This window comes from Hippoglossus hippoglossus, chromosome 7, assembly GCF_009819705.1.
Source record: "Hippoglossus hippoglossus isolate fHipHip1 chromosome 7, fHipHip1.pri, whole genome shotgun sequence".
Taxonomy (NCBI): Eukaryota; Metazoa; Chordata; class Actinopteri; order Pleuronectiformes; family Pleuronectidae; genus Hippoglossus; species Hippoglossus hippoglossus.
The window spans coordinates 8,943,870-8,970,136 of record NC_047157.1 but is presented as its reverse complement, the minus strand read 5'-3'; the positions used below and the strand labels follow the sequence as shown (position 1 = coordinate 8,970,136).

The 26,267-nt window shown below is 40.7% G+C and overlaps 1 protein-coding gene across 2 annotated transcripts in view; it reads left to right on the top strand.

The window, feature by feature from the left end:
• Nucleotides 1-26,267, top strand: part of nphp4 (nephronophthisis 4) — a 159,743-nt gene that overhangs the window by 85,901 nt on the left and 47,575 nt on the right. For both annotated transcript variants that reach the window (XM_034590207.1, XM_034590208.1), the window contains exons 11-14: nucleotides 2,176-2,228; nucleotides 14,505-14,642; nucleotides 20,189-20,346; nucleotides 22,732-22,923. In XM_034590207.1, the coding sequence (XP_034446098.1) occupies nucleotides 2,176-2,228; nucleotides 14,505-14,642; nucleotides 20,189-20,346; nucleotides 22,732-22,923 (541 nt within the window). The remainder of the gene's footprint in view (nucleotides 1-2,175; nucleotides 2,229-14,504; nucleotides 14,643-20,188; nucleotides 20,347-22,731; nucleotides 22,924-26,267) is intronic.

Here is a 26,267-nt window from a genome sequence, read left to right as displayed (position 1 = left end):
GGATGTTCAGTGCAGTGATTAGGAATATGAAACTAAAAAAGCCTTTTTATTCCCCGTATATTTCTGCCGAATTTTGAAGCGAATTTATTCCGTCGTTCCCAATTAAGCATGACCGTTCCATGATATCCGTACAAAAATAACTCCTGAACCCGCAGCTTTACAGAAGCCTCGCTCTGAGACAAAGTTCGGATTAAATGTTTCACATCCCACTCACACCCAAAGATAAATGATGTGCCGCTGCCTGCGTCTCTTTTTGGAACCTACACTGCTTATTTGCTCTGGCTTTCAGCAAACTGATTAAAAGTGCAGTAAACACCACACACAGCCACTCAATCCCAGTGACAGCAGGGAGAACTGGAGTGGACCCTGGTCGCATTCTCTATGATTTTCCTCCTAACGATGCTGAGAACTTATCTTTGGAGAGAAGAATAGTGCCGATCATGGCGTACTTCACGGGTGTGCTCAGAAGTCTATTAATGACATTTTAATCAGCGCTCGAGTGTCCTCTGAGGATCACCCATGAAGCTCCAATGATTTGGGCCAGTGTTCAGAGGAGAATGATGTCATGAATCTATGTCATTCTTTGATTTCTGCATCGCATCCTAGACTTTGTTTTACCAAGATTGTGACTGTGTGTGTGTGTGTGTGTGTGTGTGTGTGTGTGTGTGTGTGTGTGTGTGTGTGTGTGTGTGTGTGTGTGTGTGTGTGTGTGTGTGTGTGTGGGCGGGCACATGGATATGCCTGCAAATGTTCTATTTTCTATTGCAAATAGCATATTAATAAAGTTGGCCAGTCAGAATTATGTAATTCATGTTTTTGCCGCATGCATATTCATTAACGTGGGAAGAGCTCGCTGCATTTCACAACCTTTGAGTCAGTCATTTCTTAAAAAGCAACAAGACATGTTGCCATTCCTGCATTTTCCGAGTGAACCTCTTAAGTTATTCATGATGGACACCTATGCATCTTCCACTTAAACTGGTGGAAATTCTCCCCAGGTCCATGCATTTTCATTAATCATTAATTAGCTACAGAATCCCCTGCTGTTTACGTGACCATCACAGATCACTATGTTTCTAATCATAAGCTGAGAGGCTGAAAATACGGAGCTTGCTTTTTTGACACAGATGCTCATTAATGAATTCTGATGATGCATCATCTTTACATATTTAAATGTAGCATCTCTCAAGCCACAGTGTCTTGTGCATGTATAGGTGCTCCTTTCCACCGCTTATACATCTGTTAGTTTGCTCGGCTGTCGAGAAGGCCTCTCATCGATCACGGATATACATCCAATTGCGCGTCAGTCCAGCTAATGAGGTGGAACACATTTTCCATCAGCTGAAGACGTAAAGCGGCGAGAATGGAAAAGCCCTAAATTCAAAATTGCTGTCAGGGGAGGAATGGGGGCGTGTGCCAGAGCACATTTGTGCCACAGAGCCAGCCAGTACGGCACTGTGTCCACCCTGTGTGCATGTAGTCGGAACAGATGGGAGCTACAGTAAGACACCCCGGGCAACTGAAGCAATTTCCAAAAGGCCAGTCGAGCCCAGCAGAGAGAGAGAAAGAGTGGGAGACGAGGACAAAGGGATACTGGAAAGTCTTTCATTTCAGTATTTCCATGGCTACCACCCAAAAACTCAGGAAGCATTGTTGGACTTAAAACTCAGCGAGACATCTCGATCCAACGCGGCCTCCTGATCTGTGGGAAATTGGATACATTTGTTAGTCATTCTAAATAAGTTTTGGTATCCCAGTGTTCAGTGAAGCTATTCAATTTTGCAAGTGTTATTTAATGCACGTAGTTACAGTATCTGTATAGCTTTGTATATGTCATCTGACTTAAATCCAATCCATAGGGAAGCAAGAAGAAAAGATGACAATGTACTATCAACTTCCATTCCTCCTCACAAACTAATATTCCATCAAATGTCTGACGTAGACACAATGATGTCTACAGTGCTGACAGGAGCTGTGTGGAAGGAGCATGAGGAAGAGATTATGATGTTGTTAACAGAGCTTGTTAAACATTTAACTGGGCTGTTTGTACATAGTCAAGTGACACGCAGATGAAGACCTCAGCAGTAAACCACACAAAGGAGTTTGACTTTACTGGCTCAACGAGATGGATACACAGTTTGTGCTATTGTCTTTATAGTTTGTCTTGTTTTTCAGGTCAAAAACTCATTGCAGCAGCTTCTCCACCAGAGTCTCCTCAAGGCCCAAAGGTAAGGCACCTTGTCACCTACTCAACTGTACAGGCACTTACACCTTAAGCCCAACTGCAGCTAGTGCTCTTTCAAGTTCCATCCAACTCTACAGAAGCGCATTGCCTAGTAGCTGCTAGAAGCCGACGTTTCTGTGACTCGCTTGCAAACCTCTGGTTAGCGTCTCTGCTTGTGAGGGCCATAGATACATTTATTGATGGCTATCGGGTGTGTAAAGGTCCAGTGTGTAAGATTTATGTGAAAGGGATCTATTGGCAGAAACTGAATATACAATAATCACTAGTGTTTAATCATCTAAACAATACGCATTGTTGTTTTGTTTACCCTAGAATGGACCATTTATATTTACATCAGGAGCGGGTCCTCTCTATGGAGGCTGCCATGTTTTTTACAGTAGCCAAGACTGGACAAACTAAACACCTTATGAGTGTTTACCACAGGTTCTCTCTCATGTTTGGAAGGGGAGGGGGAGGTAAGGGGCATTCAGCTGCAACATGCAACTTCACCACTAGATGTCACTAAATTCTACACACTAATCCTTTAAAGGATTTCACCAAATACGATAAAACATGCTTCAGAATCAACTTGCTAACCTACCTTCAAATCCTGCCATGAGCAGGTTCACCACAAAGGCTCATCGCTCAGCTCCATCTTGCCTGTGTGTCGCTGAACCGATCCATAGTCTATCACAGGTTCTAATCATTTGTCATTCAAAGCTGAGCTGATGGATTTTTCTCTTCTGCCCACTTGGCAGCAGCAGAATGAGCAGAAAACACACAACTTCTGAGGTATAATCATCCTAGAAAGTTACTATGGCTGACAAACTGTTGTCTATATACACACGTTTCTGTAAATCCTATATTCACCTTCTCTGACTCCTCTGCTATTTAAGCTGGGCAGGAGCCTACGGTGTCATATCAGTTTTATCATTTTTTTTTCTTATTGCTAAAAATAGCTCCCTGATACATCTGTAAACAAGGCTGATGTTTCAGTTCATCTCTACTGTACATCTACATTTAGAATCTTTTTTCTGTGTATGCAGAAATAATTACTGCATATGCCAACACGTGGAGCGCTACACGGCTTCCAATAGGAACTCTGACTCTGTTTTAACACTCATTAAAAGAAAGAAAAGAATAAGTCAGTTTCAGGGACAATGGAACAACATCGCGTGTGCACCATGCTCGTGTGTGTGTGTTTGTGTGAGTACACATTTGCCTTTTGTATCTACAATGAGTGTTAAAACAGATTCCGAATTACTCAGTACTTAAATAAAGTACTGAGTATTCAAATGGGCCTCAGGCTCTGTATGCTTATATAAAGTAAAACTACCAATGTCTCACATTTTGTTCCTGTGAAAATAAAATATAGATGGGTATATAGATGATTAAGAGAAATATATATTTTTGTCTAAATGAGATATATTTTTTTGTACTTGCAGTAAGTTTACTTTTTTTTTTACATGTAAGACACATTTTTTGTGCATTTGGTATTTACTCTTTTGTACTTGTATGAACTGCAGAAGGTTATTTGTTTCTGAAGCATAATTTGTTAAAAATATGCAGTGTATTTCTTTCTCAGGAGTGTTTTGTATACGTAAACAAAATGCATTAGTTTGTTGATGTGGTTTTGTAATTGCCAACCACATTGTGTACTGAAAACTGAAATATTTTTCTTTTCTTCTTCCGTGACCTGAGTGAAGAAACAAACAAGCAAACTTTTATCTGCTTCTTGTCTGTGCTTGTCAAAGAAAAAAAAACTAAACAAATGGATTCCAATTAAAGGGATAGTTCACCCCAAAATAAAAAATTCCCTCATTATCTACTCACCACTATGTCGATTGAGGGGTGGGGGAAGTGTTTGAGTCCACAAAACACTTTTGGAGTTTCAAAGGTAAACAGTGTTGCAGCCAAATCCAATACAATTGAAGTAAATGGCGACAGATTCTTCAAACGTAAAAAAACAACAGAAAAAAACATAACATGCCTCCATACTGCTCCCGTGGTGTCATCCAAGTGTCCATAAGCCCTGACATTAAAATTTGACTCCAAACTGTGTCATATACACCATTTTTTTTTGCCTAAATGTCCGCTGTTATCCTCCTAGCCCAGAGCCCCGTTTAAGTTTGCAAGCACACACAGCACAAGCTATCACCCAAAGATAGTGTGTGTGTGTGTGTGTGTGTGTGTGTGTGTGTGTGTGTGTGTGTGTGTGTGTGTGTGTGTGTGTGTGTGTGTGTGTGTGTGTGTGTGTGTGTGTGTGTGTGTGTGTGTGTGTGTGCGCGCAAACTTGAACGGGGCTCATGGCTAGGAGGATTACAGCAAAGGAGGAGCAGTATAAAGGCATTTTAGGGTTTTTTCTGTTGTTTTTATTTCATGTTTGAAGAAGTGGTCGACATTTACTTCAATTGCATTGGATTTTGCTGCAACACTGTTTACCCCTCAAACTCCAAAAGTGTTTTTGTGGCCTCAAACACTTCACCCTCCCCTCCATCATGATAGTAGATAATGAGTGAATTTTCCTTTTTGGGTGAACTGTCCCTTTAAGAGCTGATCTGGCATGATTCCAGGCTGGATGACAGGATCAGGAATCCTCTGTACATGGACACAGCTCCTCTCACGTTCTTTAAACAAAAAGAAAATCTGGACTAATCATTCATGCTGTGTGTTGTTTGACAATAAAGATCACAGTACAACCTGTACATAAAAAAAAAAAGTATATATACTGTATATTATGTGTCCCAGATCCCTCAACATGAACGTGAGTAGGGGGCATGAATGTTAAGAGGCATGCTTATACATTTATTTAAGTATATTTAACTATAAGGAGATTTCAGCAGGATTGGGTCTGTGAAAATATTCTGCAGCTGCTGGCTTGGCGACGGGAAAATGAAAATGTGTGGGTGTGCGTCTGCTGGAAATGTTAGTCCTGGTGAAAGACGACAAAATGTCTGTGTATGTCAATCACGGAACACGTAAGAGGGAGAAGTTATACTGATGATGATAATCATTACCATTTGCATCACATCAGATTAAATGTCACATTAGCATCAGTTATTGCTAATGTGACAGAGGCTTCCCACAGGGAGATAATATAATACTGTTCAATTCCTCCGCTATTTCATAAATTTTACTCCAACATCATCCATCCATCACATTGAGGTGGGAGAGGCTGACTATCTCATATCCTATTCTTAGTAAAATGCCATCACCCAGTGGATGTAACACCAACTGTGCGTGCTGCTGTGTGTGTGTCTCGTCCTGGCTGAGCGAAGCTACAGGGCGCTGCCATCGTCCCTCAGCCTCAGTGGAGGTGAAGCTGTGATGGATACTGCTCTTGCTCAGGATGAGGGCGAACACACACAAACACACGTGCACACACGCAACCGTAGTAACATGGAGTCACTGAGCGGAGGAGGAGACAGATCAGCTCTGTTGCCGTGTGAGCTCCCTGGGCCAAAATGAGCCGCGACCTGTATCCTCAGCTCATTTTAAATTGAACCAACAGGGGCTGGGAGTTGTGGGAGCACTGCACCCATGAACTCTACAGATCGACCCTCATTTCGATTAAGCAGCGAGGGCGGTGGAAGCGGGCAATTGGGCAGCTCCCAGTGGCTACCAAGAGATGACTGTTGGTCATACTGGGCAGCTCTCAGGGGAAGAGATTAGAGGACGGCGGTGCTGAATTGGATAAAACACTCTGCATGTACATGCATGAGTTTTTTTATCACCTTGTAATTCCCTAAACAGCTGCTCTACCAGACAGGATACATTGATATAAACAAGCAAACATGACAAATGTGGGTTTTTGGTTACATTTCCGTTTTTACTCAACAAATTAGTAGATGCTTGTATCCTATTTCCGATCGTCAAAGTTCTTGTATATTTTCCCAAAAGAAGCAATTACTCTAAACACAATATAAGGCATAAACCACTGCCAATTTAATGAGCTGTCTCTGAAGTTTTCTCAGTTTTTTCTTGTGCAAAAACTGATCACTGTAGCCAAATGTGGCAATTACAGCATAAGAGCACTTTGAATTTGAAATCATCATCATGGAAACTTGAATGAGAGCAAGAAGGAATGGAACTGCTTAATTTCTTATTATGTTTGCCAAGTTGATTCTATTGTGAAGTTTGAAAACATAATCTAACCACCAAGAGTTAAGCTCTTCGAAAAAATGGTTCCTTCTATTTGCGTCTGAGGAACCCTTTTTTGACTCAAGAATTTTGCGAGGATTCTTTGTAAGACCACAGGTTTCATTAACAACCATTCTTATTCAAATAACCCTCTTTGGTTCTAATTAGCACTTGTATTTGTGTGCACTGATCATTCCAGACTTATTAAGGCTGTATAGGTATACAAAATTGGGCAAAGATAAGTTTTATATCCACAATAAATGTGTGTGTAGAGCAGCATCATTAGTGCTTTGGCTACTTGGTGTGCACAGCGTAGATATCTGAAGAGCATCCAAGCCTGTGCATAAAGAAGTGGAACAGAAACACCGTGTGAAGCCATGCCACTGCTGTTGGCAGCCACCCTTCAAATCATCACAACTCCAGTGTTGCTGCAAAATTCACAAATGAAGTCTCCCCGTTTCTCCCTGTGTCTCCGTCTCCTCTTTCAAATACACTGCCACCAAAATACCCTTGTCTCAATCCTAAAATGAATTTCCCTGTTCCATCTCCTCCCTTCAACATGGCTGTCAAATGCTGATTAATCAATGACATCCTTCTCTGAAATGCCTCTGTAAACAAGCCGTACGCTCCGGCTCTGTCTGTAGGCATTGTTGGATCCGACAACTTTGTCTTGCTCGCATAAATTATTGATCCTTGACACTCAGTTTGCCGCGGCTCAGAATGCTAAGGATCCTGCGCTATTTATAGCCGGCGTTTTGGAGCGCAGCTGAGTTTGTTTACCCCTGTTGATGATGATTTCTCGCATGGGGCCGCGGCCGTGTTTCGGGGTCGTGCTCGTGTTCTGTTGACCCAGGTGGTCTTGTAGTCCGCGGGCCGGAGGTGAGGCCATGTTTTATTTAGCTGCTGGCAGAGGTCTGTTTGGCAGCTGGTACTGGCTCAGTCGGACCTAATATCTGCAGCTCTTTTTCACACAGAGTAGTTAATACCCCATATCGCAGGTCTTCAAATGGAATTGCCACGTTTGTACTGTATGTCAATTTTAGCACTCCAGCCTTTAGTGCTGTGTGTGAATCCATGTGTCCTAACACTAAGAGGTTTTAGGACACAAGGAATTGTATTCAGTCAATTGTTCTTTTTTCCCCTCCACTATTGATATTGGTCACATGTAATGGATCACGATTAGTAACTGCCTGAGTCACGTCAGGTAGATTTTCATCAACAATGCTGGTGAAGATAACAACTCCCATGTTCCCCTTGAAATGAGCTGCAATCTGTCTGACAACTGCAGTCTAACATTCCTCTCTGTGATTTTAAAACGTTTTAAACTGATGTTTCTCGTGATTTTTGTAATTATGTGAATCCAAATCCATCCATTTTTTTGCTTTTTATTGATTAACTCCTCGTTGTGTTGTATTTATTTGCTGGTTGCGAATGTCTCTTGTTTTCAGGTCTCTGTTGAAAAGAGATCAAAAATCTCAATGAGATTTCCTGATTAAATAAAGATTCATTAAATAAAATGAAAAAGAGAAATCTAAAAATCCCACGCTGCTTCACAACGTCATCAAACTAGGTATTTTGTTATTGATTTGATTGAGAGACCTCTAGCAGCTGAGGTTACATATTGTACATTTAATAACACTTGACTTAAAGTATTGATGTGAGCTATGAAAAAATAGATATATTCAAATTGCATAAATTGATTTCTCTGTAATTTGCACGCTTCAGCTGGTGTTGTTTGATAATCCCTCTTGGAGGTTACAGCTCCATAACTACCACTACCATAGTGACTATCGGGGGGGGGGGGGGGTCCTTTGTTACATCAGTGTGGGCACTTTGTCATCTAGTTTTGTCAAATCCTTTGTTTTACATTTTTGTTCACAAACAGACAAGACAAAGATACCAACATCACGACTATTCCACACAAAGACAGTTCGCCAGCGGTTGCAGACAAAATATATCCAGTCAAATAAAAGTAGTTACTTGCTTGGAGTACACCACATCAATCAGTCCTTCACAACGGTGCTTCTTTGTTCTGCCTACAGGGTTTATATCTATTCTATTTACAATCAAAATAAAAGAGAGCCTGAAACTAAATGTCTGTTATTGATATATTCTTTTATAAGTGTCCATGGCCGTTGTAAATCATTGTCTCTGTAATGCTCCTGCAGGGCTGAGGCTGCGTGTTCCATGATTATTCGTCCTATGAAGTCCTTCAGCCAGTTATTTAAACAAAAACAATTAGGTTTTTCTCACTTTCCAGTTCAAAAGTAGGGATCTTTTTACACATAGGAATGCCAACAGTATCAAATGTTGTGTAACTGCAGTTTGTAAACCCTCCATTTTATTTCCCAGCAAGCGTTCTTCTGGGAATACTGTCTTCATTTATTTAGAACTCAGCATATTTTGAACTCCTTCCCAAAATGTGCCATCATAAGTCTGGCATATTAGGGTTCTTGTAGTTATATATGTTCGTTATACAATCTTCAACTATATAAGTTTGCATCTAACACAATTTGAGAGATTAATTTGTGCGTCTGATTATGGTGTCCCATTGTTCCAGTGGTAGGTGTTTCCCCAGTTCATGTTCCCATTGGGATTTGATTCATTCATGTCATTGCAAAAGGAGAGTGATAAAAGTTTATAAAGTTTGGAAACTGTAAGTCTATTTGTTACAGTCTCTCTTAATTTATTATCTATATCTTTATATGTGGCCAGGATAGTACCCTGTGATATCAGTTTCTGTAATGTAGATTTCAACTGTAAATGCTGCAGATATCATTATGGTTGTATATGTAGCTTTAATCACAATAAATGACATCATTCTCTCCTGTTTAAAAATGCATCGGAAATATCTAACATTCTGAATTTTCCATTCCTTATTAATAAGAGTCTTCCCTCCAGCAGTGATCAATAGGTTCTCCCATATTGGACATCTTAATCCATGTATTGCACATTTATTTTGAATTATCTTCACTATTTCACATGAGAAGCTAATAGTTGGATTGGGGTTTTTTGTTCACTTTTGGACAGTAACATAATGAAGAGAGGGATATTTATTTTTTACTGCCCACTTAAATTTTTCTTTTCCTGCCAAATGCAAAATGCAGCTGCCGTCCTCATATTGTTAATAAAAGGCCCAGAGCGGCATTTGCCAATAAAGGCCAAGTAGTATGTGTATATTTCGGGTATACCGCCTTTTCTTCTGTGTTTTATGAGATTGTTGAAGTCAATTCTTGTTTTTTTATTCCCCTAAAGAAATATTATAAAAAGTTGTTTTCAACCAATATTCAGGACATTTAAGTGGGATGAAAGACATCGTAAAAGCCCAAAACGTTCATTTTGATTATCTCTGCTCTTTCCCACAAAGACAGTGGTAGCTTCGTCGGATCTGAATGGAAACTGTATCACATTGGCTGCCAGATCAGTAGGAGAAGTGAGCTTTCACAACTTGTACTGTAGAGGTGAAATTTCACTTCCTTTGGTGGGATATGAAAAAGCAACATGTTTTATTCATCGTGATATCCAGTGTTTTCAGTCCAGTCTCACATGAGCAATCATACATGATGTGTTTGTGAAGCTTGTAATGTCCTTTTTGTTGACAGTGTCCAAGGGATGATTTTAGGTCAATTATTATTACAAGGCAATATCTGTAGAATTTAACTGTGACTTAAACACAAATACTAACCTGCTTTAGCAGAATAGCTCCACTCACATGATTAGTCTATTACAACAGTGATTTAAAATCATCAAAACAACAACAATTTCTGTATACACATAATTATTTTCAGCAGTAGCAATAGCAATTGGTTTCACTTGCTTTAGTGACAACTTTCAACGGCAGATTTACTAGCTCAGTGCTATGAAGACCACAAAAAAACTCAATTGATATGAGCAGGTATTGGCACTTCAGGCACTTTTTTTTTTTATCAAGTTCTTGTTCCCTTATTAAACTTAATTTCAGGTTCAGTAGAACTTTTGCCAAAACATGCAGACACCTTGTAAATGTTAAAACTGTTGCTTGTCATGTTTACTACTAATTACATTTTTCTTAGCTATTTCTTATTATTCCTATTAATCTCACAATTTATTTTTCTCTTGTAGCATTTCCCTCAATCCTTCACTTCCTCACTTTTTTTTATTTTCTTTCATTACTCTGACACACACTTATCACTCATCCTTACTCCCATTCAACTGGCAATGTTCACACTTGGTACGCCCCCTTTCTCAAGCATCTCTTATATATTCCTCTTTTATGTGCTTGACTCCTCCACCTCCGATTCTTTATATTTCATTCCAATAATCTCTACATCCTTTTCAGTGGATATCCTTCTCACTCCTCAACCCATTGAAACTGCAGCCATCCCCACTTTCTCTCTTTCTTTGAGACACGTGATGGAGCTTGACTCGATGCAACATTTTCACACTGACATCAAAAACAAACCTCAAACACAGAGAAGAGAGGACGCACACACACACACACACACACACACACACACACACACACACACACACACACACACACACACACACACACACACACACACACACACACACACACACACACACACATATATATGAAGGTCCCATGAAGCCAGAATGTGAACAGATGATATGCTTGGCTGTCAGGGCAAACAGGCTGAGTTAAGAACATTGGCAGCCACAGCAATGCCACAGCTAATTGCCTCGCTCTACGAATTTTCTTCTCGTGTGTGTGTGTGTGTGTGTGTGTGTGTGCGTGCGCGTGCGTGCGTGTGCGTGCATGCATGCATGCAGAGGGAGTCTGGTGTCTTTCACACCCTCTGGGTGCAGGACAGGGTGACTCAATGTGACATCATGTGTGTGTGTGTGTGTACAATGTGATACAGATGAGCCATACTTGTAAGGACTGACATTATAGGACATTTTGATTCGTAAGGACGTTGTGACTAATCCTAACTGCCAATCATCTTCACCTTATGAGTGACTGGCTGTGGAATGCCCAAATGAAGATGGCTGCACTGACTGTGACCTTAGGAGTCAGACACTCTTTGGTTTAAAATCTGTTACCTAACGTTCAGTTGTCTCAGCTATTCAAGAAACGTATCAGTGTTCGACTGTTTAAAATATATATTCTGATATTCTGATACCATAGCAAACACAGCGGCTATTAACAATAACTAATAAGAACTGATGTATATGTTTGCAGTCCAGCCAAGCAAACTCATATTGTTTAATTAAAGAAGTTAGTAAATAATTGGCCTTTTCCTTTTATGCGTCATGAGCAACCACAGCTCTGACTTCTTTGCTGCACTCATGTCTGAGTAGTTTTCAACACCTTACTGAGAATTTGGAGCAGTTCTTAACACCTTAAGGTTGCTGCTCTTTCTTGTTCCATTAATCTCTGCAACATTTTAAAATACTGAAAAGGATGTTGTCTTGTTTTTCGAGACGACTTTTGAAAAGGGACTGCGGGTAGCACTACTTACAACAATTCTGTGGTGAAGCGCATGAGTTACCCTCTAACACTTAATATGGAGCAGCAACAGTAGGATATATTATTTCCATTAGCACGGCAGTAACTGTATTACATACATTCCTTCTGCCACTAACACTGAAAACTACTTACATGACATTACTGAATGAAGATTTATTTAATGGCTTCTCCAGAAAAAGATGCACACCATAAAAATTGGGTTTGGTTTAGCAGGAAGAATCTCAAGCTCTGTAAATAACTTTAAACCATACCAGACAATACTGTGGTACCCTGCAGAAATGTTAAATACCCTGCAGAAACGTTCAATGCTCCTGTATAGAAGCCACAATTCTGTATGATATCAACAGGGTTTTAAGAAAAACATGTTTTCTCCAAGTAGCTGAGGAGAAGTCCTACACTACGGACAATCCTCAGATGTAATAGCAACGTCTCTGATTGGTGGAGTTTGCTGTTACCATGGAAATATTTACCACAACCGCAACAGTCGTCGCAACAGTCACGTCAGCTACGATCGGATCATTCAGCGTTACATGACGTTCACCACAGAGCAACAAGGATTTCCTTTTTTAACATTACATCACGGCATAACAGACAAATGCTGTGGAGCCAAACATTGTTTCTGAGGAGGAGACATGTCAGCGATTCTTCGGGGGGGGGGGGCAAGGAAAATATCTATAAAATTACTCATGAGATGGCTATAATTATTTCATTAATGAAATTAAAAGTAATCAATAATGGAGTGGAGTTTTGTTATTTACATATTTCAACATCATATATCTCCAATTAAGATTCACCACAAGCTGATAAGGAATGAATTTGATGCTCAGGGGTAAATTTCAGAGGAAGATTTGACCTTTAAGGGTTTAAGAGTATGATTTGGCATACTTGGTCTGTAATTAGGCTTAGTGTAAAGAAGATATATTTTTTAATTGCTTGATATCTAAGAAGGAGTTTGGGGTGAATGGAAATATATGTTTGATCCATTACTTGCTCACATGGAATGAATATAAATCGATGCAATGTCCTCCCAAGCCTGGCGGGATCACTGAGTGTGTGCATGTCCAACAGATCAATGGATGAGTGAACATCTGCTCTGTTACTGCTCAGTATGGTTCAATGCAGTGTCTTCATTGTCTCCCAGAGAACCATTTGTTTTGAACAGAGCAGATTCAATATCAGTTCCAAACAGACTATTAGATGAGTCCAACTGAAAGACACAATCAGACAATGAAAGGAATATTTTCCACAGGTATAGTCCTACAATATTGTTTTTTACAGTGTAGCTTTGTTTCTCTGTTATGTAACAAAAAAAAACTCTGCTTGGCCAAATTTAGAATAATCAAACTAATGTTCTGTGGCTGATTGATCTAACTTCTAACACAGAACCAGGCATTCCTGGTTAAAACTAAAAACTGCAGAGAAAGCGGAGAGTTTTATGTCTCCTGTTTTTTTGTGATAATTAATACAAGAGCCGAGTAGTTGCATTGCAAGTTATTGGCCTAAATTATTAATTGCCCTGCAGCCGAAAACGACCTCCCATTTCCTACAAAATAAATTTCTGGTTTTACTGGGGGAACTTTTTCTCAAGTGGAAGTGACTTCTCTTAAGAATTTCATCCACAGTTTTTACAATTCTAATCAAATAAAATGCAGTTTCGTCTAGATAAAGTCGAGGGAACATTTGGTCAGCCATGTTCACTCTGATGAGATTTTTTATGAAGGTCAAAGTAAATTTCTTCCTGGTCTCCTTTTCCTTGATGATAAGGTGAAGGGCTGACTGCAAGCTCAGCTCTTTTGGTGCTGAGAGCCAATAGATGTGATTTGGGCATCTGATCAAGATGCCTCCTGGATGCCACCCCGTGGACATCCATCTGGGAAGAAACCTTGCAGCGCACAATAATATATCATATAGGGTTTGGAATGCTTCAGGACCCTCCTCTACTTACTTTGTTACCTCTGCTAATCAAAACTTGATAAATGGTAGAAAACGTGGAAGATTAGAAGAATTAATTGAAAACTTTATTTTTTTTAATGTACTTTTTCAGACACATGAAAGCTTGGAGACGTTTTATACTATATCAGCTATAACTAATGACAGTAACTGTCAAGTCAGTTTCACATTGTAAAGGCAAAGCTGCTCAAATAACTGATGCTGTCATTTTTCTTGGAAGAGAGTCTCAAATTAAAGTCTGGTCTCTCTCTGCCAGTTGTTGTTAAGTGGCAGTACAGCTTTCCTTTCAAGCTGGACGACCCTTAACCTTGTTTTCTGTAGTGTTTGAGTGAAGGAGCCAAGATTCTCAGCTTTTTTTACCTTATATTTCACTGCTAATAAAAGTTGGCGATCAGTAGCCATTGATAAACCTGTTGCCTCGCTTGCATATCCCCTAAGACGACGATAAAGAGCAACAGCAGCAGCAACTCTCGAATCAGAGCAGCATTCTCTTTTGTTAGCAGTCAAAAGTCTGCAGGGGGGGATGACAGTGTTGAAAGATTGTGGGTGGAGAAGCGGGAGGAGTGAGAGGGGCTTATGAGTGCCAAGGCAGTGTAATGGTCTGTTTCTGTCATTTGAGACGGCACATATGTCTCTCTGGTGTAAAGTATATTCCTGAGCCCTGTTGTTCATAATCATAATAATAACAGCGAGTCATTTGTATTGTTTCTTTCGCAGCTCTCACTGTCTCAGCTGGCAGCTACATCGCGCTACCCGACCATCAGCCACTCCAGCTCGGCGTTGCCGTGGCAACAGTCGTTTCCTTCTCTGCTCCATCCTTCCCCGTTGGCATCAGCCCACCAGCTGTCACATGTCGTAAGATTTCCACCCCCGTATGCTCACACACACACACACACATTTATTGCCTTGTACTCACGAAAAAAAAAGACATAGATGAATTTTCACACAAGGCACACATTCAAATTCATCCATCCATTATGTGCCAATACCACTTTTTTTTTTCGGGGGTGGGCTGGAGCCAGTCCATGCTGTTGTTTGGTCACAGGCAGGGTACAGGCTGAACAGGTCGCTGGTCTGTTACAGGGCACAGCATACAGAGACAAACACTCACACGTAGTTGACTATTCTGCATATGTTTGGATGGTGTGAGGAATCCGGAGTACACGGAAAACGCATGCAGACACAGGGATAACATGCAAAGTCCAGACAGAAAGTCCCTGGATGGTTATCAGGTTCCAAACCAGAACCACTGCACCACCGTGCCGCTCCACATTCAAATACAGCAGCACAGATACATTGCACATAATCCTTGACTCATCTACACCAAGCATATGTAAAGTCATTCTCACAAACACACACACACACATACACACCTAAGCTAATCTCCGGCACACACTCTCTTTCCATCTTTATAATCAAACGAAACATTTTTTCTTTGAGTCAACTTTTGAAATCTCTTTACAAAGGGTACTTCAGTTTTCTTACAGTATCGCATATCCTGCATAACCTTGTGTTTTGCCTTCTGGGAAAATATGTTTCTGCATATGTACCCGTTTTGTCCGGGACCATTATTAATGATTTTCCCTTTTTCTTCCACTTTTTTCTGTACCAACCCCCGTTTGGAAATGGTTTTTAATGCGTATTGAACCAATGTCTTGGACCTTTTGTAGAACTAATCCATACCCAACCACACTATAACCCTGCAAGGAGGTTAAAATATATGCAGACAACTTTAGTAAATGCACCTTTTATCTAATAGATCCCAATGAAGTTTACATGGTAATATGAATAATGACTGAGAATATATCTGGCTGGCTCCACTTGCTAACAAGCTTCATGCATCTGAACAAAGTTCCCTCATTGTTGCCAGGGGATAGCAGAAATGAGGAAGTCAGCTATACTGTGCTGATTTTAATAACTCTGCTGAATAATTTCCTGAAATGATGTGAGGGTAACCGCTGCCCCCCCCCCCCCCCCCCCCTCAGCTGTAGGTGTTTGCTGCTGGGAATCAGCAGACAGTCATTTTGCTTTTGAAAGCCGCCTTGTCTTTGCTAATTTAGATGATGTTCACCCACAAAGATGCATATATTTGGGAATCAGCATGCGGCACGGTAGGAAGAGTCGAGAAAATAATCTCCCAGAATGGAGAGGAAATCTGATGTAATTCTTGGATTAACCCTGAATCTTTTTTCGGCTCATCAAAATCAGTTTGCACCTTCTTAGATGATATGCACTATGTGTCTATCATGAAGAAAGAAACATCACCACGGTCACATACTGCTTGTGTTTTAGCCGTGTATGGAATTGTGTGGCTGCCTGTAAAATGGATTCAGTTCTGTCACAAGCTAAAGCCTTGGATGGTGCTGGAAACTGTTTGAGTGCAGGAGAAGTCTGTTGCCCTTTTTCATATCACATCTCAATGTCCACCCTTTTCCATCATACCTGCTGTGAGGTGTCACCGTGTTCACTCATAACTTCCACTCGATGTGGCCACCGGGTTGTGCATCAAGAAAATGCAGTAGGAGACAGGAGTTAATACAATAATCGTTGCCATGGATACAACTAATGCAGAGGCCCCGACCCTGTAATCCATCTGCGGGTATTAGAAGGTTTCAAAAGGGATTCCATATTGGTAATGTGAATGTAAGGCTTCACTGCAGAAGTGAGACTTTTTTATTTATTTATTCATCTTTTTTCTTTTATGAGCAAGTCCTCGTCTTTGTTTGTCTCAAACACACGATCAAGGACTCACATGGTGTGATGACAGCTATTTCCAAAAGTTAAAGCTTGAAATAGAGTTAACAGATTTGTTTTTGGTGAGGTACATTAACTGCTACTACAGATTTTGTTTGTTTACAATAATAATCCACAGGGTACCTGTAATAAGGTACAGTTGGTGTGTTATGCAGTAAATCTTCTTTGCATTTTGCTTGTTTTGTGTTTTCCATGCTTTATGGTTCACGAGTGCTGTGCCCGTTCTAAGCATACCAGTTTGGAATTGGCTGTTTGCTTGGTCTGTTTTAAATGTTGGATGCAGCTTTCTTTCTTAAACTGTAAAAGTGACCTGTGGTAAAGACCGACTGCTCGACTGTAGCTGTATTATTGCCATTGTTGTGAACCAGCCTATCGGTCTGAACGTGTTGTTGTCATGATTGTCAACATTAAGGTTTCTTAGTCCCAGCCACCACTGCTGCAGAGCGCTGGGCACCTGTTTATTTAAAGTTTATTAATAATGAATAATGTACGAATCGCATCAAATCGAACACCACACTTTTGCAGGTAAGGGTTCTCAAGATATGACTTCCACAGACAGACAGACAGACTGAGTGGATATTTTGGGAAATATTAGATAAATATTAGATGTCCATCTAGCCAGCATTTTTCCTGGGTTGTGTGTGGCTTAGCAGAGTAGCCCAGATATCCTTCTCACTTCCAGCAACTCTCTCAGGGGTATCCCAGGTTGTTCCCAGTCCAGAATATAATATCTGATCCCAGTAAACTTGCCTGGGATACTTAAATCCTTATGCACCTTATCAGATTTCCAAAAAAACTCAATTGGCACACATCAGTGTAAAGCAGCGTTTAGTTTTCTTGAATTTGATCCATGTCAATAAGAGTGAACACAGCCTCCCAGCCATGAAAACTAATGTTGCTTGTAACCACAATTTAATTGTTTTAGTGATTACTGAAAACTGATCACCATAGGTAAGGACTGGATTATAGGTCGACTACAAATCGAAAGCTTCAGCGTGATAGTCTACTCTGCACACCGTGGACTCTCTGCAGGTCAGCAGAATGACTGCTTGAGGCCCCATGATGAATTGGGCCTTTGGACAGCTCTTTGCACTCTGGACCTCGCGGGTCCAGGAGCCGGGAAGTTCAGGGATGTTTGGCCATTTAAAGTCAGCCTTTGACTTCATTTTCTAGGAATCTAGCCATACTTACAGTTACTGTAATTCAGTTTTAGTAGTTTGTCCAGTGTCCAGAAAATCACTGTCTCATTTATTCATGCTGTCATGGTTTTTTTAATTCGATTTGTATTATTGGCTTTTATTCATTCCCATTCGCTATCACAGTGGATTGTAGGTGCTGTTTCAGAGCTTTCCTGGCCAGTCCACCTGCTTTTCTGCCTCAGCACAGCTCAGACGGACTTTGCTCATATTCTAACTAGACAGCAGTGGCTTTAATGTGTTTCTCCCATAATCCATATAGTTTAGGCTGTGAATCATATTGCAGAATTAATCCAGGAAATGTGGATCAGGCTTACTGGAGATAACAATTGTCAGAAGCACAACATGGCTAAAAAGAGGCACAATTCAATTTGGTTTGAAGAGACTGACTCATTCGCGGTTGCAGAAAATCTGTCGGAATAATTTATCAATTTGACATGTATCTATAACCTCCTGTAGAACATAGTGTATTTTAGTATCATTGTTTAAATTTAGAAATATTTGTCATATTCCAGAATAAATTAAATGAGAAATGATTGTGACTGAGGACGACAGAAACAGAAAAGCATGTAGGAGAACAGCTTCATTGAGTCTTAAACTGGATTAAAAATACCGTATATGTGAACACACAGAGTAGGAGAGAAGCAAACAGATGAAGGCTGACATCAGCTGACACTACGCAGATTGCAAATACATACGTATAAGATCATTTGTGCATTGTGTCATTTGGTGACTTTTTGAGCAGACCTTAGTCACTTTGAATTGAAAGTAGTTCACAGCAGTTCCAAAAACCCTAAACCAGGTTTTGACCCAGTCTTGTTCATTTTCTGAAGCTGATACACTTGAAAATCTTTCTTCATGTAGTTTCATTGAAAAACACTGTCAACTTTAGAGTCATGGACAAGTGTGATACATTACATCCTTTGTCCACTGGCTGTGTTTAATGTTCAGTTAAGATACTGCGGGAGTTTCTGTGACACTCTCTTTGTATATATTGTTCCATTAAATCACTTCACAGAATTTATTGTTGAAACCTTAATTTGTCCTTGTCCGTGACCTGAACACACCTGCCCATAAAAGGCAGTTATTCATATTTCATTACAGAGTGTATAGGCTTGACGGCAGCAGGTTCAGATACAGTATAAAGCCATTACCGTGAGCCTTTTAAACGGGCTAAGGCTTCTACAACATGCATTGGTGTCCTCTTAGAGAATTATATTATAGGCTGTTGGCTCATAGGAGGAACATGGACATGAATGTTGTATCCACGTAGCGGTGTGACTTTGGCTGAGGTTATTACCAGCATGTTTGATGGAGAGCTCAATAATGTACAGCCGTGCGTGTCCTCTGATTGGCCGGCTGACCCATTCACATGTGGTGAACGAAAAAATACCTCACTGGAAAATGACAATTAGCTTTCCATAGCTAATTATCCGTGCTAATACCCCTTCTACTATATACAATATACCAATACAAAATAAATCAAATAATATAATAAGGGCTACAAGAGAGCTATTGTATAAAAATCACAGTTTTCAGCCTCACTAAAACAAACTCACCACTTCAGTTTTTAGGTCCTTAGAGGTTTTGGTACAAATTCTAGGTAAACAGTAATGTTCTTGAAATATAACCTCAACTCAAACACAGTCAAATACATATTCAGTATTTTAATGCTTCAATGGACTTTTAAAAAAAATCTAATAGGACAGTATAATGGTATGGGAAGATCTATAAATCTATAAATGTTTTATTTGTATTTATGTATATATATATGTTACTAAGGTGGGAATACTCCAAATGTCTTTGATTTGATTATTGGTTATTCCGAGTATGACCTTAATTGGGGTAAGATAATCAGAAAATGATGTTTACATGGCAGTGTCTTATTGTCTTAGTCAGGTTTTTTCTATGATTATGTAATTATGTGGGGGGGTTTTGGTGGGGGGGACTTCCCTGGCAAAATTCACAAATTTCCTAGTGAAGTGCTGCCAAAAGAAATTCATAGAATGCAAAATATTCCTGTCAATATATTTGTCATTGTCAATAACTCTTGTGAAAAGATCAAAACCAACAATTAACAGACAACAGAATCGGAGTGTAGATGTTCACAATGTTCTGCTTTGTTGTACAAATCCCCCTGATTAAGACAGTTGATGTCTTTCAGCTCCCCCTGATCTTGGGTATAAACTGTACTACCGGCCAGGATGAGAAAGAAATCCTCCTCCATCTTTTATTTTAGATGATTTGTACTGACTTAAATAAAAGACCTCTCTGTTGGTGTTGAACCTTTTATTTGTCATGTTGCCTATGTCAATCACTCAATCTCAGTGCATTTCATCCTGAGATGAACTGAAGGCTTTTCCTGCCTTTTTTTTATGTCTTCTCATTCGTCTTCCACGGACTGATTGACTGATTCATTTTCTGTATCGCTATCCTCCCATGTTGTTGTAGGCCTGCTCAGCTGTCAGCAACATTGCCCACCTGGAGATGGACCTTCAGCGTGAGGGAGATGTGTCAGCTTCAGCTCACAGCGAAGGAGACCAACTTGAGGAGCTGCCTTTTACCCCTGTCCACGCCCCTGTCATCACTCTGGGGATGAATGTGCCCAGGTGAGTCCTTCCTGTCCGTCCTCGAAGGTCATGAACAGATATGATCTGGTTAAAAGTGAAACTTTGGTTGAAGGTAAATATAAATAGTAAAATAAATGATGAAAATAAGAACACATAATAAAATGCCAAATGCCAAAGTAATGGCTGTTGTTTATTTGTAAAACATTGGATTTTACTCTACACATTTAAACATGCTGGACATTGCATGTCGTCATGTAACATCCTTTGTTGTGCTCTCCCCTCTTTCCCTGAATAATCATTACTCATGTTCACGCAAGTTATTTGCATAAATGAAAGTAAATCCAGTATCTGGGAGCATTCTCCTCTCTGACAGTGAAACCACGACCTCCCTCTGATCCTGTATGAGGAGAAAGGGAAACACCTCTCCATGTATGTTGGCGTTGGCATCAGCTGTGTGATTTGAATTGCAATAAAGTGGCCAGCTGTTGTGAAGCCTTATTACCGGCCAATATAATAGATAGATGCTCGCAATGGTTAACCTTGAAAATCCATCAGCTGAATACTGACTTGAGTGGAACTGTTGATCAGAGATTCAGTGTAAAAAAATATGTTCTAGTTTACTTTGGACATGATTTAGGCACGATTTAGCCACCAGACTTCAATACATGTGGCTCTCAAGTTTGCGTTTTTCAACTTTTTTTCCTTGTTGTATTTTCTATGATCTCCCCCCCCGCCCCTCCCTCTGCATGTTCTGTTTTCATGAACCTCTCCACTACAGCATGGTAGAGTGACCTGACTGTTACTGATATTTGATAGGAGACATTATTGAATGAAGCCTCTTTTAAACATCCTTTTAACTTGTTACTCTTATATCTGGTCGATGTGAACACTAGTACAGTGCTTCATTACCACACTGTTGTGATAATGAAGCACTGTCGTACTACAGAGGGATATCGATCTGCTCACTAATTGGCAGCATGTGTGCACTGGGTTGTACAGCAGTATTGTCAGTAAGTAGGAGAATTCCACTCAGAGCCAATTTCAAGAAATCGTTTCGTCAGCTTTTACATCCCACTTTAGGTAATGGCCTTGGGTTTGTTTGTCCGTGTAAAAATTCATTGTGAAACCCATCTGCAGGGGACTAGGTTTTTACATTTGATTTAGTGCAAAAGGATGCAATGAAACAGGCTATCCCATTTACGTGCAGCTAATAATAGAGATTAGATACACAGCAGTAGTGCGGGCCAGGTCTGCTGAGGTGCGTCACCACACGAGAATGAACACGGTGCAAATAATGGGCACAGTAACTCGGAAACAAGGCATTGTATTAGTACAGAGTCTGTCAATAAGCAGCTGGCAACGAAACCGTTTCCCGGTCCCAGAGTTTGGATCCAGACGCAGTGCTGTTCAGTTCAGTGGGCTGAAACATCGCTGCCTCTCCACTCGGAGCCAAAACATCTTTTTGACTGTTTTCCGTGTGGATTGACCCACTTCTCTGAGAAGAACAATGAATTCTAAAGAAGTTTAATTGAAGTTGTTGTGCATATCTGATTGAGCCCACTTTGAAATTGAAAAAAACGATGGCTTGAATATTAATCCACTGGGGCTAAATTAAGCTATACCTCTGAGCGTTCAGGAAGAGAGGGAAAGCATGAAATTGACACAGCCGCAGAGGAAAACCCAATCAGCTCCCTTCTTTACCATTGTTGCCTTAATTAGTTTGATCGAGGCTTTATCGTTTCACAAATGTGATCGCTGTGGGCCCGACTGTTTACCAACTGGACACCAGGCAGCCTTACCATCGTGATAACGCTAAATATCGCTTCTCCGTGCAGGCACTTTTGCCAGCCATCTGTGCACTGTGTTTATCATAGCGCAGTGTTGGGTGTCAGTGTTGAAAGTACAAGTTATGAATGTTACCATAGTCGCAGAAAAACAGGTGGCTACTATGATTAGAGGTAAATGCCAATTATACTAGAAAAATCCTGAGGGAACACTTTGGCAGCCGTTCTCTCTCCCCTGCAAGTGTTCTCGTGCTGCTGCTGCTTGACAGATACTGCTGACATCCTCATGCTGCATAATCATTGTTTCACCGCGTTTTTTGTTCAAGATCAGTCCGACTGGATGAAGTGAGTAAATTGAAGGGGTTTTTTTCACCCTCAAAACCATACACATCCAAGATAAATGATGCTGGGTCTCAAATGATAAGACAGCCACGTATTCCACTTCCAAACATTTTATCCGCCTCATTTACAGCCACAAATCTCCCTTGTGAGGGTAGTGCAGCAGGGTTTTAACATATCACCTCCTGCTGCTGGTAAAGCATCAGGAACAGCCTTCACTGAAGTCTTTTCAGCTCAGCAAATCACTGATGTGCGCTCATAAATCAGGACCTTTACCTAAAATGTTGCCCTTCTCCTGCAGTTCCTCCTCAGTCAGCTCCAGGAGCTCCCTCGCCCACCTCTACTCCGCTGGCTTCCCGGAGATTGCGGACTACAGCGGGCAGGTGGCAGAAGTCCTGGACCCCACAGAGCCGGTGCCCTTTGACCCCCAGCGTGAAGAGGCTGACCTTCTACAAGGAAACCTGCTGGTGTTTCAGTTTCTGGCGTTTACCAGGTGAGCCCCTGCGGTGCTGGGTCACGTGACACCCCAGTGTAATTAGTGAGCAGCAGCTTATGTTGGCTTTTGTGATGACATATAACATCAAGTGTAACTGTAAATATAATTTTGTGTTGTAAGTGAAAGAGAGCAGTCCTTGACTTACACCATCTTACTGTTCACTAATTTACTCGCTTTTTATAGTGGCAAGAAAAAGTAAGTGAGGTTTAGTGAAACCTGGATTTACGATCAAAACACTTTGATTTGTATAAAGCTGGAAATTATGACATCATCTTTGAGTCATCTTTAATATTTGAGATAATCATCAGTCCACAGTCAGCCTAACTGTCTTATAACTGAAAGGATTTAGTTGTGTGGCTGCTCTTCCTATAATTTGGCGTCTAGCTTAAATAATTGCCAAGGCAGGACTGATAATCCTAGTTGAATTGTTTGGGAAGAACATGCAGCACTATGTATGTATGGAGTAAATGGTAACTCCATACCAACATTCAAACACCATCCCAGAGGTAAGTATGGTGGTGGGAGCATCATGATTTGAGGCTGTTTGCTGCCTCTGGGTCTGGACAGCTCAACATCAAGGTATCCTGTCAGAGTGGCTCTCCGCTGGCTGGAGCTCAATAGAAGTTGGTGATGGAACGGAGATGGAGAACCCAGACCTTAACCCAGTAGAAATACTGTGGAATCACCTCAAGAGAGCTGTCCACACCAGACATTCTAAGAATATGTCTGAGGTCATTGCTGCCAAAGTAGGATTTGACCAGTTGTCAAATCCTCTGTTTCACTTTTTAGACCCGCACTGTGAATGTACTTCTTACTTAGGCGAATATCATTTCACATTTTATGATTAATTCAATCAGGAAAACGCGTGATTCCACAGGGTTCACATTCGTTCTCTTCCCCCTGTAACTGTATACAGAAACTCTTACATCATTCATGTATTGTGTTTGACGACCAAGGACATTGCCTTCCCAGCCTACGTTGAGATTTCTCTTGTTTTGTTTTTATACTGCAGGCATGGCTTTGAACTGAACGGCTTTGAACTGCTGGCAGTATTTCAATGCACTTAAACTAGGCTTAAAGTACTGCCAGTCATCCTCCACTCTCATGTCAAGTGCACACCCATAAACTCACACACACACACACACACACACACAAAAGAATGCTCACAATTTAAGAATAACACAAACACATTTCCAGTCAGTGGCTCATCACAAAAAGCCTGGAGCTAGCATCCCCTCTGTCAGGGGCTGACAGTGGGGGGGGCTGGCTCCTGATGGATGGGCACAAAACACACCACTATTTGTGTCCTTCTATCTGGTCATCAGCGCTGTCAGTAGTTAAATCCACATATGTCTTGTTCATCATAGACCCACCACTGTACTGCCATTTCCTGTGCTCAACTCTATGGATTTGCCTACTGTTCAGGACATGGGATGATGGGATGATAACGCTCCTCTCAGTGCTACAGCTGAATAGATAGATCTATTAATACATTTCAATTAAAGGGCAAATCTCTTCTTCACCCCAGGCTGCTCGAAACTTCAGAGACTTGTTGATTTGAATTTCCAGAAACGGGACTTCATTTAATATTTCACATGATTCTCTACTCTCTACTCTTTTTTCCTATTTGGCAAAATGTGCAGTTTTCAGTAAAAGTTGTAGTTGTAGTCGAGATCCCTGGAGGAAACACATTGTTGGCTGCTCTTTCTGTTTGTGTGGTGTGTCCAAAGTTTACTCCGGACTTTGTAGTGTGACATTATTTGAGTTTAACCTCCACACATCCAAGTGCAGCAGAGAGGAGGAAGGAAGTGGCTGAGGGAGAACAACTGTCAGGAAAGAGGCACATCATGGTAACGCAGTGGCAGCAGTCACTTGAAATCTTGTTACAGGCAAAACGACATTTAGAAAATATGTGGGGCTGCAAATGTCTTAAAGTTTTATTGACAATTTAGAGTAGGTATAATATCAGGTATGAGTAAAAGATTTTGCAGAACCCCAGGTGACATCTTCAAATTACTTGTAATCATTACATTTAAGTGTTTTTTTCAAGCTAAGGGACTGTATGCTGCAGCCTCTAAGATAACATTAATGAGACCCACAAATGTGTTGTGTTAATGTTGTTGCCTGAACTGCAGCCACAGTAAAGCTCTGTATTTTTCATATGCATTTTCAACCCATTTGGTCCAATAACAAATCGCCATTGCACAGAAAACTTACATACAGAGTCCAATGGTTTTATTATTCTAATCGAGATGAAATTTTGCAGTAGGAGATACAATTTTGTCGAGCAGCGAAGATGAAAAGTAAACCATTTGGTCCATCCGATCCCGAGGGGGCCGTCCGGAACAAGGAGAATTTCATCTTCCGAGTAAGAAGCTGCGAAAACTTTCTGATCGATTTCAAGTCTATTACAGGATGTCAGGTGTCCACTTTGATATCCAGTTGATCCTGAACAGCACAAAAGCACAGCAAATGGAGAGAGTTTTTGAGTCAGTGTAAATGTAAGTGACACAAGGTCATATTTATTTGAAAAGGAAGAAGAAAGAAAGAAAAATTCAGACTTTGTCTGCAAAGACCTTAAAGGGATAGTTCCCCCAGAAATGAAAATTCACTCATTATCTTCTCACCACTATGCCAATGGAGGGGTGGGTGGGTACAATTGAAGACATTAGTGACCTATCTTCAGACATAATAAAACAACAGAAAAAACATTACTTGCCTGCATACTGCTTGTGTGGTGTCATCCAAGTGTCCCCAAGCCCCAACATTCATATTCGACTCGAAACGAGTTCATCTACACCCTGTTTTAGGCCTAAATGTCCCCTGATATCTTCCGTTGAGGTGCATTCAGGGACCGTCTGAAACGCTAACGTCCGATAGCTTAGGCACTTCTGGTGAAATACCCCATCGGCATAAGGGTGAGTAGATAATGTGTGAATTTTCATTTCTGGGTGAACTCAACTTTTAATTCAACAGGTGGCCTCTACTAAATTTGAGCCTCTTAAAGGATAGTTCTGGTTGGTGGATATGGTGACAGTTCCAAAAATGTAAGTCAGACGAAAGAAAGAGAATCTGTCAGACAGGTTGTAAACAAAACCACAGATTCGCCAAATTACACCAAAAAATGTCAGAGGAAATCGTCCATTATAGTTTAGACTCTGAATTCCTGATTTAGCTTTAAAGTTTTTCACTCTCTCCCACCTTTATAAACGGGCAGTAATGACATGTCTCCTTCTTCCAGCTTTCCCCCAGCATAGCATCACAATCCTGTTTATTCCAAACAAGCTGGCAATTAAATCACTTTGTTTCTGCAGGCCAGTTTGAAGGATGTTTGGTAGCAA